General features: G+C 39.7%; 1 protein-coding gene across 1 annotated transcript in view; it reads right to left on the reverse strand.

Moving 5' to 3' along the window:
• SNED1 (sushi, nidogen and EGF like domains 1) overlaps positions 1-16,320 on the reverse strand; it is a 482,978-nt gene that overhangs the window by 51,295 nt on the left and 415,363 nt on the right. The window contains exons 29-35 of the mRNA XM_053709904.1: positions 10,759-11,046; positions 9,930-10,110; positions 3,573-3,685; positions 2,695-2,973; positions 2,419-2,560; positions 1,073-1,155; positions 882-980 (exon numbers count right to left, since the gene is read on the reverse strand). Coding sequence (XP_053565879.1) covers positions 882-980; positions 1,073-1,155; positions 2,419-2,560; positions 2,695-2,973; positions 3,573-3,685; positions 9,930-10,110; positions 10,759-11,046 — 1,185 coding nt within the window. The remainder of the gene's footprint in view (positions 1-881; positions 981-1,072; positions 1,156-2,418; positions 2,561-2,694; positions 2,974-3,572; positions 3,686-9,929; positions 10,111-10,758; positions 11,047-16,320) is intronic.

The raw sequence follows: 16,320 nt of genomic DNA on the forward strand, positions 1-16,320 counted from the left end.
TATTAATGGGGTTGGATACCACCAAAGTAGCTGTTTTTGCGAGGAGTTGCGAGTATGTTTACATTTTTTATCCCATTCTTTTTTGTCTATCTGCACATCCAAATATCTCTGCCATCTGCTAACACAAGCTGGTAATGCTGACTCCTCTGGGGCTTCTAAAAGCTTATGTGATATGGAAAGAATATTCTCCAGAGTTAGAATTTGTAATTTGACTCAGGAGGATAGAAGAAGCCATTGAACAGTCTGGCATTGAACTGCATCAGAGCAGAAAAAGTGGGAGAGGTGGATAACCCTAACAGAAGAATTTAGGACAGACTTAAGTAGAGATTATTAAGAGGTAAACCAATTAGAAGGGTATTGCAGTTGTCAAGATGTGATACCATTAGTGAGTGGACAAGAAATGTAGTTGTAAATCAGCAGCAGGATTTAGATGCAGGATGTAAAGGAGAGGGGAAGTATTACAGGGTCAAGGTGAAGGTGTTATAGTGGAATTGTCAACAGTGAGGGTGGGATATACAGTATATATTTTATTTTGTTTACATAGATGTGATACTAAAGCCCATATGGGTGTATGAGATTTGAAAGTGAAGAAGTGTATATTGGGAAGAGCAGAAGTGACGGGGTGGTGAGAAGGTACCAGATAAGCAGATGCTGAAGGAACAGTTAGACAGGTAACATATGACCCATGAATAGACAGTGTCACATAGGCCAAGGGAGTGGAGTATGTTCAGTATAATATGGTTCTTTACAGTATCAATGGCAGCAGAGAGGCCAAGAAAAATAGTGACTGTTGGTTTTGGCAGTGAGCAACTAATTTGCAACATTAGTAAAGGCAGCCTATGAGTATTATCAGATTGTAGAGGTTCCTGTCATGCTCCCACCTTCCTTTTGACTAATCTCAGGATTTTGGAGATGTAGAGCCTGCTTCACAGGAACAGGTGGTTCCTCTGGGTTGTCAATTCGTATGGGTGCTTCAGGCTCTGAAAAATACCAATAGAATAAACGTGTAATAAGCAGGAGAATTGCTTCATGTGCAGAATAAATACATTACCTTAAAAATTATCCCTCTTACCTTTAGTTATGTTAATTGACTTGTTGGCCAAGTGACTGAATCTGGCTGAAATACGGCGACGTCCATCCTTCAGTTCTGTAAATCTGAGAGAAGAGATGTATCATGGGAATAAATATAGCTATCATCTTCCAGGCTTTCTTACAAGAAACAAAATCAGATACATTTACATAATGGTTAGAGCCTAATATAGCTAAAATGCCATGTCATTAGCAAAACAATACAAAACATCTTGTTGATAAAGAAAAGGGTAAGAGTCACAAATCAAAGTTTTAAACATCAATATCATGTATTGCAATTTCATGTTGAGAGTGTTACAGAAGGAGATCTTGACTATACATAGATCTTGCCTGTGACATCCCGCTACAAGAATTTTGCAGCCCATCATCTTGATGACAGGTGAATGCAGGCATTTTGGTTGTTAGCGTTAGTGGTCAGGGCTACAACTAGGATTAACAGCACTGTCTGACAGTCAAGGGGTTAATGGGAGTCTGTACCTCTGGAGGCAAAATTGCGGTGGCCACAGTATCTTAAAGGATTACTAACTTTTACTATTTTTAGTTTAAACAAACCACATATAATAAGTAAGATGTATAAAGTAAAACTTACTGACCTATAAATGTTGAAAACGAGGCCGCATAACGTTAGAAAAAGCATCTTTATTTTTGGACGATTACGTCATAATATCTAGCCCCCAATTTTCGGCACTACGTGTTTGAAAACTCTAACCAATCATATTTTGTATTTATGCATATCATTATCAGACTAATTAGACCTCATTTGCATGTGCATAAAATCTGCCGAAATAGCGCGTGCGCATTTTCAACTACTGAAGCCGAAATTACCCTCAGCTAGATTGGAACTCCAGGCAGTCTTTCAGAGAATGACGTTTGCGGTGACGTTGTGCAATCTTGCACATGCGCAGAGCGAATTTTAGGCGCCATATTCCAACCTAGGTTGTAAGGCACGATTGGACAGGAGCGAAGGATACCCACAGAGTGGGTTTGGAAAGAAATACATTTATAAAAGAAGATTATGGCGATACGGTAAACATATCATAATAAGTTGCTATTGAGAACATGCTTATTTAGGGTAGTTTGATCATAAACTGTATAGTTACATTTTGCTTACAGTAGCCCTTTAATGCTTACATTGGGGCCACTGTGTCATCCTGGCTGTGAAAATATGGCAGGTGTAATATTATAGGTGGTGCAAAAAACTGTGTAGTGAACCACTGTGTGGATAGAGTTTCATTGCATGCAATTGTTTGGTATTGTCTGCACAAGTTCATATTGATTATAAATAACAGCATAAAACAAGCAGAATATAATCCAGCCATGGTTATTTACCTGTAAGCTTGATTTGTTTCAGCAGGAGGAGGTCCTCTTTCTGTTAGCAGTCGCAACTCTGGATGTGGCTGAGGAGGAGGAGGCCTGTTCCTTAGGATTCGTGGAGGGATCCAACGGCGCTCTTGAGGACCCTCCCTCTGCACTGCGGGACACACAGCCAGCAAATGATGCAACGTGTTCTACCAAAACTGCACATAAATACAGCACCCGGTTCATGTGTATATTACATATTCCTCCCATTTATGAGTTTATTCCCTCCCACAGCCCTAAGCTTACATGTCTGTAAACGTAGTGTCTTAGGCTCACTGTTCACAGGGCCCTGGGGAGTGTTACGTAGAGCAGTCACTATAATCCGATAGCGTTGGCTGGGCTGTAATTCTCGCACAGTGTATGAAGTCATTTTTGCACTTGGAACATAACGACTTTTTGTGTTGTGATTGTTGGTCACATTGAAGATGTAGCCATCCACTGATCCAGTCGGAGGGGGATCCCAGGTGAGGTGCACAGAGTTTGCAGTGACAAGCACAGCTGAGAGGTTACTAGGAGGATGTGGACCTGGTAAAAAGAGGGGTGAATAACTCAGAATCCTTGTGTTTTATAATTTATATGAGGAGCCTCAAGCAAGGCAGTGCAGTATATCCTGGTTCATGTATTACAGGGACATTAAACTGAGATTATAATATACAGTGTTTAATTATATGTAGTACAACAACTTTGCAATATAATATTTATTTTGTCACTTTTTCTGATAATTTGAATATGGGTTTTCCCATTCCTATGGAATTGCAGACTTAACACTTCTATATTCCACACAGTCATTGATTGTTCTCTTGAATAACACTGTACCTGTTGGCCTCCGCAGAGAAGAAAACCTAGGTTACAACATAGTGGAGCCAATTGGTTTATGAACATTAAGACTTTAGTTGTTTTTTTTTATATATTTACTGATCTAATATAAATATAAAAATTCATCTGTGTATTATTCTCAGGCTAAGCTTTGCTTTGAATGCATCATTCTGTCTAGTGTTTATGCCCCTTTAGGGTTTTTGCCTAATGTGCAAGGCCACGCCTACACAAGCCTATATGCTTTCTTTAAAAAATGTTTCTTAGTTTAACCCAGCCCACTGACTCAGCCATCAAATGCAATCTCTTACGTGTCCAGGCTATCAGTGGGGCACTGGGAAGACTCTCAGAGGAGGGGTTGTGTGGGTCAGAGCTGCTCAGGGTGCTGATCAATATGGTGTACTTCTCTCCGGGTTGTAAGTCTCTGTGGACAAGAGCAAAGAAGCATTAGTGGTAACAGTGAGTGAAGCACTTATCCTAAATAAGTCCTGTCTCTGAGATAGTCTTTATATATTGTAATCTAGAGAGCACATAAGGCTAAACTTAAAATAAGACTATAGTGTAAATAACTGAATACATCATTTTGCACGAAATCCAGAAGATGAAATGCTGTAGTATTAATACATATTATAAAATCAATTTGAACAAATATGTATCAAGAAAGGTTTAAAACAGGGGCTTTGCCAAGCTTTTATTTAACACTTGAGGGTGGTTGTCAAATTTTATTCTTATGGATCAAAGTTCACAGACATTCTTATAAAATAATTAATTCATTTCCGTAGAATTTAGGAGCCAGACAATATTTTTGTATAACAAGGTTCTGTTCCGCAGTCTCCATTATATACTCACTCTATGGGCTCAATTATTTAAGCTTCACCAGGCCAGATGTGGTTTTTCATGCTGACCATCGCAGGGACTGCCTCATGGAATTATTGTAAAAAAGGGGCAGTCCCTGCGAGTGGAGAGATCCCTCCTATTGAAAGTAATGGAGTTATCTTCTCTCCATAGAGTAAAGTTAGCATTTAAAAATGAAATTATGCAGCCAATATAAATCACATTACGCTACTTTATGCGTATAGCATCTTGCAATCACTTCTATTTTCGTATGAATTGTGAATTTTTATTAAGCTCACCACATTTTAGTTTGCGTGATAAAACTGTGAATCTGTAGTGTGAAAATGTTTAGAGAATGAGGCAGGGATTTGAGAGACAATTTCATATACGCCCATAAAACGCACATTTTATGACTAAACAACAATTATGCTTTGTATTTTATAAGTATGAATTTCTAGGTGTTTTTGCACATCCTGTATACTTAAATAGCGATTTAAGCTGTGCATATTTAATACAATTTATTCCTGTGTAATTTACAGACAAATTTTATGTTTTTGATAAACTGCGATTTTTGGTGAACAATTGTGTTATGACTTCTGATGCACCTTAACAATAAAAAAATGTCATGTGTACGTTTGTGTGAATGGTTCAATTAGTAATTTTGTAAGATTTTTAAATGACCAATTTTATTGTGCACTTGTGTAATGTATTCATCTCATCCACCAATCGAAAATGCAGTATACGCCCCTAAGTGAGATACCCTGTTTTCAGGGTAAAAAGTGGCTTTAGATCATTGCACCAGTGAAATAGAAGTACTGGCGAGAATTCTTTAGATCATTGGGCCCAATGTGACAGCTTTAAGAACGCACTTATAAGTAGGTGGCACAAAACTTCACTACAAAACTCCAACTGTCACCTTACTACGTATCTTGTCAAATGTCCTCTGTCAGCAGTTAGGCTTATTTAGGGTGGTTATTTTTTTGTAGAGATCAGCCCTGATGATAAAGCTTTTGTATTCATATTAAGCTACTCTCATTCTGTTTTAACTGGGTAATTGTTAAATATATCATTGACATTCTGCCTAAAGTAACTAAAGGTATAATTTTCAGTATTCATTATCGGCTAGATTACGAGTTTTGCGGTATGAGTGAAAAAGCAGCGTTAAGGCTCATAACGATGCTTTTTCACTCCCGCTGGTATTACGTGTCTTGCGGGTTTAGGGGCACCGCACACTTTTTTAGCCATACCACAAATTAACTTACGCAATTTGCGTAAAGTCTTTTTTCAATGGGACTTTCAAAGCGCCGGTATTACAAGCTTTTTCTGGGAGGCCAAAAAGTGAGCGGTACAGCCTATCCCGCAAGATTCGTAACGCAATCTAAAGTCAGTAGTTATGAGTTTTATGCTACAAAGCTGTAGCATAAAACTCATAACTAAAGTGCTGAAAAGTACACTAACACCCATAAACTACCTATTAACCCCTAAACGGAGGCCCTCCCGCATCGCAAACACTAAAATAAAATTATTAACCCCTAATCTGCCGCTCCCGACATCACTGCCACTATAATAAACATATTAACCCCTAAACCGCCGCACTCCCGCCTTACAAACACTAGTTAAATATTATTAACCACTAATCTGCCGCCCCTAACATCACCACCACCTACCTACATTTATTAACCCCTAATCTGCCGCCCCCAACGTCGCCTCCACTATACTAAATTTATTAACCCCTAAACCTAAGTCTAATCCTAACCCTAACACCCCCTAACTTAAATATTATTAAAATAAATCTAAAAAAAGATTACTATCATTACCTAAATTATTCCTATTTAAAACTAAATACTTAACTGTAAAATAAACCCTAAGCTAGCTACAATATAACTAATAGTTACATTGTAGCTAGCTTAGGGTTTATTTTTATTTTACAGGCAAGTTTATATTTATTTTAACTAGGTAGAATAGTTACTAAATAGTTATTAACTATTTACTAACTACCTAGTTAAAATAAATACAAATTTATCTGTAAAATTAAACCTAACCTGTCTTACACTAACACCTAACATTACACTACAATTAAATACATTAAATTAATTAAATCAGATATTTAAACTAATTACACCTAATCTAATACCCCTATCAAAATAAAAAAAGCCCCCCCCAAAATAAAAAAACCCTAGCCTAAACTACCAATAGCCCTTAAAAGGGCCTTTTGCGGGGCATTGCCCAAAGAAATCAGCTCTTTTACCTGTAAAAAAAATACAAACAACCCCCAACAGTAAAACCCACCACCCACAAAACCAACCCCCCAAATAAAATCCTAACTAAAAAAACCTAAGCTCCCCATTGCCCTGAAAAGGGCATTTGTATGGGCATTGCCCTTAAAAGGGCATTTAGCTCTTTTTCAGCCCAAAAGCCCTAATATAAAAATAAAACCCACCCAAAAAACCCTTAAAAAAACCTAACACTAACCCCCGAAGATCCACTTACAGTTTTGAAGACCGGACATCCATCCTCAACGAAGCCGGGAGAAGTATTCATCCAAGCGGCAAGAAGTCCTCAAGAAGCCGGGAGAAGTCTTCATCCAAGCCGGCAGAAGTGGTCCTCCAGACCAGAAGTGGTCCATCCAGCCAATAGGAGTGAGCTCACATTCTATTGGCTGTTCCAATCAGCTAGTAGAATGCAAGCTCAATCCTATTGGCTGATCAGATCAGCCAATAGGATTGAAACTAAATCCTATTGGCTGATTGCATCAGCCAATAAGATTTTTTCACCTTTAATTCCGATTGGCTGATAGAATTCTATCAGCCAATCGAAATTAAAGGGACGCCATCTTTGATGACATCATTTAAAGGAACCTTCATTCGTCGTCAGTCGTCGGGAAGAAGATGATGCTCCGCGCCGGATGTCTTGAAGATGGAGCCGCTCCGCACCAGATGGATGAAGATAGAAGATGCCGTCTGGATGGAGACTTCTGCCCGTCTGGAGGACCACTTCTGCCGGCTTGGATGAAGACTTCTCCCTGCTTCGTTGAGGATGGATGTCTAGTCTTCAAAACTGTAAGTGGATCTTCGGGGGTTAGTGTTAGGTTTTTTTAAGGGTGGGTTTTTTTTTGGTGGGTTTTATTTTTAGATTAGGGCTTTTGGGCTGAAAAAGAGCTAAATGCCCTTTTAAGGGCAATGCCCATACAAATGCCCTTTTCAGGGCAATGGGGAGCTTAGGTTTTTTTAGTTAGGATTTTATTTGGGGGGTTGGTTGTGTGGGTGGTGAGTTTTACCGTTGGGGGTTGTTTATAAAAACAATTTACAGATAAAAGAGCTGATTTCTTTGGGGCAATGCCCAGCAAAAGGCCCTTTTAAGGGCTATTGGTAGTTTAGTTTAGGCTAGGGTTTTTTTTATTTTGGGGGGGCTTTTTTTATCTTGATAGGGCTATTAGATTAGGTGCAATTAGTTTAAATAGCTGATAATTTATTTTTTTATTTTGTGTAATTTAGTGTTTGTTTTTGTAATTTAGGTAATTGTATTTAATTAATTTAATTTATTTAATTGTAGTGTAATGTTAGGTGTTAGTGTAAAACAAGTTAGGTTTTATTTTACAGGTACATTTGTATTTATTTTAACTTGGTATTTAGTAAATAGTTAATAACTATTTAGTAACTATTCTACCTAGTTAAAATAAATACAAACTTGCCTGTTAAATAAAAATAAACCCTAAGCTAGCTACAATGTAACAGTCACGATCGGCCGCTGGGAAGCTCCGGCGGTCCTCTCTGTGTGCTTGATTGGCAGGTAGTCTGAGCCGCCCCTTCCTGATGATGTCACTACCAGGCTTTTTATTCCGGGCTTCCTGTTTCTCCAGTGCCCGTTTGTTTGTTACTCTTTGTGGCTCCTGTGAGGACTTCGCTGTGGAAACTCTCTAACTGCTGATTTTCTGTTGCCAAACTCTGCAAAGACTGACTATGCTGGGTTAACCCTCAAACTTCCTGATAACCTGTTTCCAAATACTGCAAGTACTGTTTATTCTGTGAAACTCTCAAACTGCATGTTAACCTGTTGCCAAACTCTGCAAATACTGTTTATTCAGTGTAAACCTTCAAACTGCTTGATATCCTGTTGCAAAATACCGCAAGTTCTGTTTATTCTGTGAAACTCTCAAACTGCATGTTAACCTGTTGCCAAACTCTGCAAATACTGTTTATTCAGTGTAAACCTTCAAACTGCTTGATATCCTGTTGCCAAATACTGCAAGTACTGTTTATTCTGTGAAACTCTCAAACTGCATGTTAACCTGTTGCCAAACTCTGCAAATACTGTTTATTCAGTGTAAACCTTCAAACTGCTTGATATCCTGTTGCAAAACTCTGAAAGTACTGTTTATTCAGTGTAAACTCTCAAACTGCATTATAACCTGTTGCCAAACTCTGCAAGGACTGACTACACAGTGTTAACCCTCAAACTACCTGATATCCTGCTGTCTAACTCTGCAAGTACTGACTATTCAGTATTAACCTTCAAACTGCCTGATAACCTGTTGCCAAACTCTGCAAGGACTGACTACACAGTGTTAACCCTCAAACTGCCTGATAACAAGTTACCTACTCCTGCATTATTAACTGTTTCTTGTTTTATCCTTCCTCTGTTTGAGTATAAGTGGACTATCCCTGCTCTCCTGATTCTGTAGAAGACATGTCCTAAAACCAGTTCCTTACTCAGAAGTCTATTTGGCTGATATCTTGAATTACTATGGACTCAGGCTAACTCTGCTCCATATCGTGAGTACATTGTTTTTTAGAGGTTGTCGTGAGGTCACGTCCTGGATTAAACTCAGAGTACAAGGGTGTTGTTTAAGTTCGCCCTAGCATTTGGGTCTTCTTCTGGACATTTCCTAACCTGACAATAACTATTAGTTATATTGTAGCTAGCTTAGGGTTTATTATACAGGTAAGTATTTAGTTTTAAATAGGAATTATTTAGGTAATGACAGTAGGTTGTATTTAGATTTATTTTAATTATATTAGGGGGTGTTAGGGTTAGACTTAGGTTTAGGGGTTAATAAATTTAGTATAGTGGCGGCGACATTGGGGGTGGCAGATTAGGGGTTAATAAATGTATGTAGGTGGTGGCGATGTTAGGGGCAGCAGATTAGGGGTTAATAATATTTAACTAGTGTTTGCGAGGCGGGAGTGCAGCGGTTTTGGGGTTAATATGTTTATTATAGTGACGGCAATGTCCGGAGCGGCAGATTAGGGGTTAATAAGTATAACGTAGGTGTCGGCGATGTTGGGGGCGGCAGATTAGGGGTGTTTAGACTCAGGGTTCATGCTAGGGTGTTAGTAAACATAAAATTTGTTTCCACATAGCAATCGATGGGGCTGCATTATGGAGCTTTACGCTGCTTTTTTGCAGGTGTTAAGACTTTTTTTCAGCCGGCTCTCCCCATTGATGTCTATGGGGAAATTGGAGTGCGGTATGGAGCTCAATTTTGCTATTCGCTCACTTCTTGCCTGTTAACGCTGGGTTTATGAAAACCTGTAATACCAGCGCTGTAGGAAAGTGAGAAGTGACAATAACGTGCAAGTTAGCACCGCACCCCTCATACCGCAAAACTCATAATCTAGCCGTATGTGTATTGCATTAAACGTAATGGAGTGGCAGTATGTGTATTGCATTAAACGTAATGGAGTGGCAGCTTCTGGCATTCTATTGCAAATGAAATGCTTCTTGTGAAGTTTATGCTTTTGTGTTACTGGTACAGGGCATTTTACCTGAATAAAAAAAACACAAGTGCTTTGGGACAATATCTGTCCTGAAGCGTTTGCAGATAATTTACTTACCTGAAGGTGTATTCTCCCATTGAAGGTTCCTGTTCTGCCTGTTGCGTCCTTTCTGTGGGATGCTGGAGGAATAGTCGTACATGTGCCACAGAAGTGAGTTTGTGGCTGCTCAGCGACCAGGAGACTGTGACAGAGGTGTCTGTAATAGTGCTGATCCTGGGTCTGTCCACAGGAGGAGGTCCTGCATTTGGGAAACAAAGCAATGTCTTATACAAACATGCAACATATGAAGGAAGGCATCTCAGTCTCACAATTAAAGACTGCTTAATCAGGGAACGGCAGAATAATTTTTTTTTTTCAAATGGGTGGAGGGATTTACATATATGGTAAAATGATGTGACTGCGACATTCTACATAGTGATTGCACAAGCTCATTTACATTTTCCTTATTTGGCCTCTTCAAATTAAGTCAATAACAAGAATTCCACCTGGGCTTTCCAGTGGTGAACTGCACTTGAATTGTAAAGTGGGAAAATTTTTATCAAGCTTCTTCTGAATGCAGATTTGTTTTCTGTTCATAACTGATGATATTTACTACAAAGAAATATATTAAAAAATGACTTTAATGTCCTGTTAGGAGAGCAGATATTAAATTATCAGAATATGAAGAAATATTTACTTGGGTTTACAGTTTTTTTTTTTGGATTTCATATAGCTTTTGAAACTTTCATGACCAGCTGTGAATTTTTAGTAAATAAAAAGTTATTCTGTGCGAATGTTTGTAAATCTATTTTTTTTTGTTTAAAAATGTTGCTTAAAATGGTAAGTAACATTGGACTGTGAGGTATCATAGTAAAAACATAATTTATTTAGTTAAAAGTGGCCTTACTTGTGCGTGCAGAGATAATCAAGGGGCGGCTGATATCATTGTGTCGCAGGTTACGTTTCACAGATACAATGGTAATGTTATATGATCGTCCAGGGCTTAGACCCCGCAGCTCATGCTCTGTGTGACTTCTGTCCACAAAATCTGTCCGAGATGTGCCATCAGGAGCTGTGTAGCTCACTGCAAAACCATCCAGGTCAGAATCCATGCTTTCCTCTGGGGGTGTCCAGAACACCCATACACTGTGTTCCCCAACAGCACCCAGAGAAAGAGATACAGGAGGAAGCAGATCTGCAGAGAAAAATGAAAAATACACAGTGATAACATCCTGCAGATTGACAGTTACTTTTTACCACGTCACCTCTATATATATATTTTTATTTTTAAATTATCTATATATGTATATAAATAAATAGGGTAGATAGCACACTCCCACTCGCCAAACAATCGATTACCAGGGTGCAGAAACTTTTATACAAAAGAAATCCAATCTTCGAACTCTCTGGGTTTAAAGTACAGCAAACTTTATTCGGTGACATTTCGGGGAAATTCAGGTTAGAGGAAGTGGTGAATGCCCCGAAAAAACAGAATTTATGCTTACCTGATAAATTTCTTTCTCTTACAGGTGTATTCAGTCCACTGATTCATCCTTACTTGTGGGATATTCTCAATCCCTACAGGAAGTGGCAAAGAGAGCACACAGCAAAGCTGTCCATATAGCTCCCCTCAGGCTCCGCCCCCCCAGTCATTCGACTGACGGTTAGGAGAAAAAGGAGAACCATAGGGTGCAGTGGTGACTGTAGTTATTGTAAATTAAATTTGAACCTGACATAAATATCAGGGCGGGCCGTGGACTGAATACACCTGTAAGAGAAAGAAATTTATCAGGTAAGCATAAATTCTGTTTTCTCTTACTTGGTGTATTCAGTCCACGGATTCATCCTTACTTGTGGGATACCAATACCAAAGCGATAGGACACGGATGAAGGGAGGGAACAAGTCAGGTAACCTAAATGGAAGGCACCACTGCTTGCAAAACCTTTCTCCCAAAAATAGCCTCCGCAGAAGCAAAAGTATCGAATTTATAAAATTTGGCGAATGTATGCAGTGAAGACCAAGTCGCTGCCTTACAAATCTATTCAACAGAAGCTTCATTCTTGAAAGCCCATGTGGAAGCCACAGCTCTGGTGGAATGAGCTGTAATTCGTTCAGGAGGCTGCTTACCAGCAGTCTCATAAGCCAATCGGATGATGCTTTTCAGCCAGAATGACAGAGAGGTAGCAGTCGCTCTCTGACCTCTCCTCTTACCAGAATACACAACAAACAAGGATGATGTTTGTCTGAAATCTTTAGTTGCTTTTAAATAGAACTTTAAAGCACGAACCACATCAAGATTGTGCAACAGTCGTTCCGTCTTAGAAACTGGATTAGGGCACAGAGAAGGAACAATGATTTCCTGGTTAATATTCCTATTAGAAACCACCTTTGGAAGGAAACCAGGTTTAGTACGCAAAACAACCTTATCTGCATGGAACACCAGATAGGGTGAATCACACTGCAAAGCAGACAATTCTGAAACTCTTTGAGCAGAAGAAATAGCTACTAAAAACAAAACTTTCCAAGATAATAACTTGATATCTATGGAATGCAAAGGTTCAAACGGAACCCCTTGAAGAACTGAAAGAACTAAATTTAGACTCCATGGAGGAGCCACAGGTCTGTAGACAGGCTTGATTCTAACTAGGGCCTGTACAAACGCCTGAATGTCTGGGATAGCTGCCAGACGCTTGTGTAACAGAATAGACAGAGCAGATATCTGTCCTTTTAAGGAACTAGCTGACAGACCTTTCTCCAAACCCTCTTGGAGAAAAGACAATATCCTCGGAATCCTAACCTTACTCCACGAGTAACCCTTGGATTCACACCAACAAAGATATTTCCGCCATATTTTATGGTAAATTTTCCTGGTGACAGGCTTTCTGGCCTGTATCAGAGTATCTATAACTGAATCAGAGAAACCCCGCTTAGCTAGGATTAAGCGTTCAATCTCCAAGCAGTCAGTTGCAGAGAAACTAGATTGGGATGCTTGAAAGGACCTTGGATCAGAAGATCCTGCCTCAATGGCAGTTTCCATTGTGGGACCGATGACATGTCCACTAGGTCTGCATACCAAGTCCTGCGTGGCCACGCAGGCGCTATCAGAATTACCGAAGCCTTCTCCTGTTTGATTCTGGCTATTAGCCGAGGGAGAAGAGGAAACGGTGGAAAGACATACACTAGACTGAATGACCAAGGCGCTATTAATGCATCTATCAATGCCGCCTTGGGATCCCTGGATCTGGATCCGTAAAGGGGAAGTTTGGTGTTCTGACGGGACGCCATCAGATCCAACTCTGGAATGCCCCAAAGCTGGGTGAGCTGAGCAAAAACCTCCGGGTGGAGTTCCCACTCCCCCGGATGGAAAGTCTGACGACTTCGAAAATCCGCCTCCCAGTTGTCTACCCCTGGGATGTGAATTGCAGATAGATGGCAGGAGTGATCCTCCGCCCATTTGATGATCTTGGTTACTTCCTTCATCGCTAGGGAACTCTTTGTTCCACCCTGATGATTGATGTACGCCACAGTCGTGATGTTGTCTGACTGAAACCTGATTAATTTGGCCTCTGCTAGTTGAGGCCACGCCTGGAGCGTGTTGAATATCGCTCTCAGTTCCAAAATGTTTATCGGGAGAAGAGATTCTTCCCGAGACCATAGTCCCTGAGCCTTTAGGGAGTTCCAGACCGCACCCTAGCCTACCAGACTGGCATCGGTCGTGACAATGATCCACTCCGGTCTGCGGAAACTCATTCCCTGAGACAGGTGAACTTGAGACAACCACCAGAGAAGAGAGTCTCTGGTTTTTTGATCCATTTGGATTTGAGGAGACAAATCTGCGTAATCTCCATTCCACTGTTTGAGCATGCACAGCTGCAGTGGTCTGAGATGGATTCGGGCGAAAGGGACTACGTCCATTGCCGCAACCATTAAACCAATTACTTCCATGCACTGAGCCACGGAAGGCCGAGGAATGGAATGAAGAACTCGGCAAGTATTCAGCAGTTTTGACTTCCTGACCTCTGTCAGAAAGATTTTCATTTCTACCAAGTCTATTAGTGTTCCCAAGAAGGGAACCCTTGTGAGCGGGGACAGAGAACTCTTTTCTACGTTCACCTTCCACCCGTGAGACCTTAGAAAGGCCAGAACAATGTCCGTATGAGCCTTGGCTCTGTGAAAGGACGACGCCTGTATTAATATGTCGTCTAGGTAAGGTGCTACTGCAATGCCCCACAGTCTTAGAACCGCTAGAAGGGACCCTAGCACCTTTGTGAAAATTCTGGGAGCGGTGGCCAACCCGAAAGGAAGGGCCACGAACTGGTAATGCTTGTCCAGAAAGGCGAACTTTAGGAACTGATGGTGATCTTTGTGGCTAGGAATATGTAGGTACGCATCCTTTAGATCCACGGTAGTCATATATTGACCTTCCTGGATCATCGGCAAGATTGTCCGAATGGTTTCCATCTTGAAAGACGGAACTCTGAGGAAGTTTTTGCACACTTTAAACATAAATGCAATGGGGGTACTGCCATGGCTTTTGAACATAAAGAACAAGGTCTATCTGAAGGCTCAGACATGTTTGACAGACTCAGACAACACTAAAATATTGAAAAAAATACTTTTTGAAAAAACGTTACTGTCTCTTTAAATAATAAAAGGCACACACTTTTTTATCAAATCATCAAAAAACATCCAATCGTAATGAAATCACATGATCCTAATGCCTTGAAATGATTGCACACAAATTTTCAAATCGTTTAACCCCTTAATGCCCAAATCGGAGCAAAATGAAGTAAACACCCGGTTTTACCCACTACAGTATGATGCCACAGTCTTTGCTGTGGCTTTACCTTCCTTTAGGGTTATTTGCAGGTGTAAATTAAGCCTCCCTGAAGTCCTCCTGTACTCTAAAGGCTCTGCACATGAAGCTGCATGGAGCTGTGTTGCAAATCAACTGCACAATTGAGGCGCGAAAATGAGGCCTCCTCCTTCATTACTCTAAAGTTATGGGGCCTTTCTGAGTCAGATTAGCTGTCTTACAAAATGCCAGGCGTAAAGAAAGTCCACAAAAAGTGTTTCCAATGTCTAAAACGCTTAATAAATATAAGATTACCTTAATAAAGTAATCGATTTAGCCCATCACAGTGTCTGTCAGTATTAAAGCCCTTAACTGAAGCCATCATTCTATACTGTGTCTCAGAAAATGGCTTACCTTCCCTCATGGGATTTCTGTCAGTCTTCTAGCACTACCAGGTCTTGTTAGAAAAAATGAATGAACATACCTTAAGCAGTATAAGCCTGCAAACTGTTCCCCCCAACTGAAGTTCTCCTGTACTCAACAGTCCTGCGTGGGAACAGCAATGGATTTTAGTTACAACATGCTAAAATCTTTTTCCTCTCAGCAGAAATCTTCATCACTTTCTGCCTCAGAGTAAATAGTACAAACCGGCACTATTTTAAAATAACAAACTCTTGATTGAAGAAATAAAAACTACAAATCTAACACCACATACTCTTTACCCTCCAGTGGAGATGCTACTTAGAGCGGCAAAGAGAATGACTGGGGGGGGCGGAGCCTGAGGGGAGCTATATGGACAGCTTTGCTGTGTGCTCTCTTTGCCACTTCCTGTAGGGATTGAGAATATCCCACAAGTAAGGATGAATCCGTGGACTGAATACACCAAGTAAGAGAAATCACAGAATAAAGGTTGCTGTGCTTTAAACCCAGAGAGTGGGAAGATTGGATTTATTTTATATAAATATATATATATATATATACATGCAGTATATGTTTATGTACATAGATATTTATATATATATATATATATATATATATATATATATATATATATATATATATATATATATGTATATATATAAAAATAACATTTTCTTCTAAGTGAAGAACAGTGCTATTTCAAGTATTTCTTAATGCACCTTTGACTTTAGCACACTTGGCTTAGCGCACCTTCGGTCTATAGGGAGTTGAATTTAGTGTGGCCGCACTATCTGGCCTCCCATTGCTAGAGCTCCTGAGGCTTTCGCTCAAGCAAAAAAGTTTTTTTTGTAATATGAGCTCGAGAATATGTGCACTATTGATTTAATTTAATCACTAATATTTTTGCGCTCCACTTGTAATACGGCCATTGTGTCCTAAATAGATGCACTATTGTAAGGGAGAGCAAAACTGCAAAACTGAAGCTTAAAGGGATACTAACCCCAATTTTTTCTTTCATCTTTCAGATAGAGCATGCAATTTTAAGCAACTTTCTAATTTAATGGTGATGGTAAATTCAGCCCGAGCGCCTCACCTATTGGGGGCTAGGATACATTAGTCTGTATGAAATGTATTATATGTGTAGCATATTTATTGCATATCACTTAAAAACATATAAAAGCATATAAAACATACAGAATGGTCATATGGTATAAAAACTGTTTAAAAACAATTGCAGTTCCAGGCAAATTGGC

Source organism: Bombina bombina, chromosome 4 (genome assembly GCF_027579735.1).
Source record: "Bombina bombina isolate aBomBom1 chromosome 4, aBomBom1.pri, whole genome shotgun sequence".
NCBI lineage: Eukaryota > Metazoa > Chordata > Amphibia > Anura > Bombinatoridae > Bombina > Bombina bombina.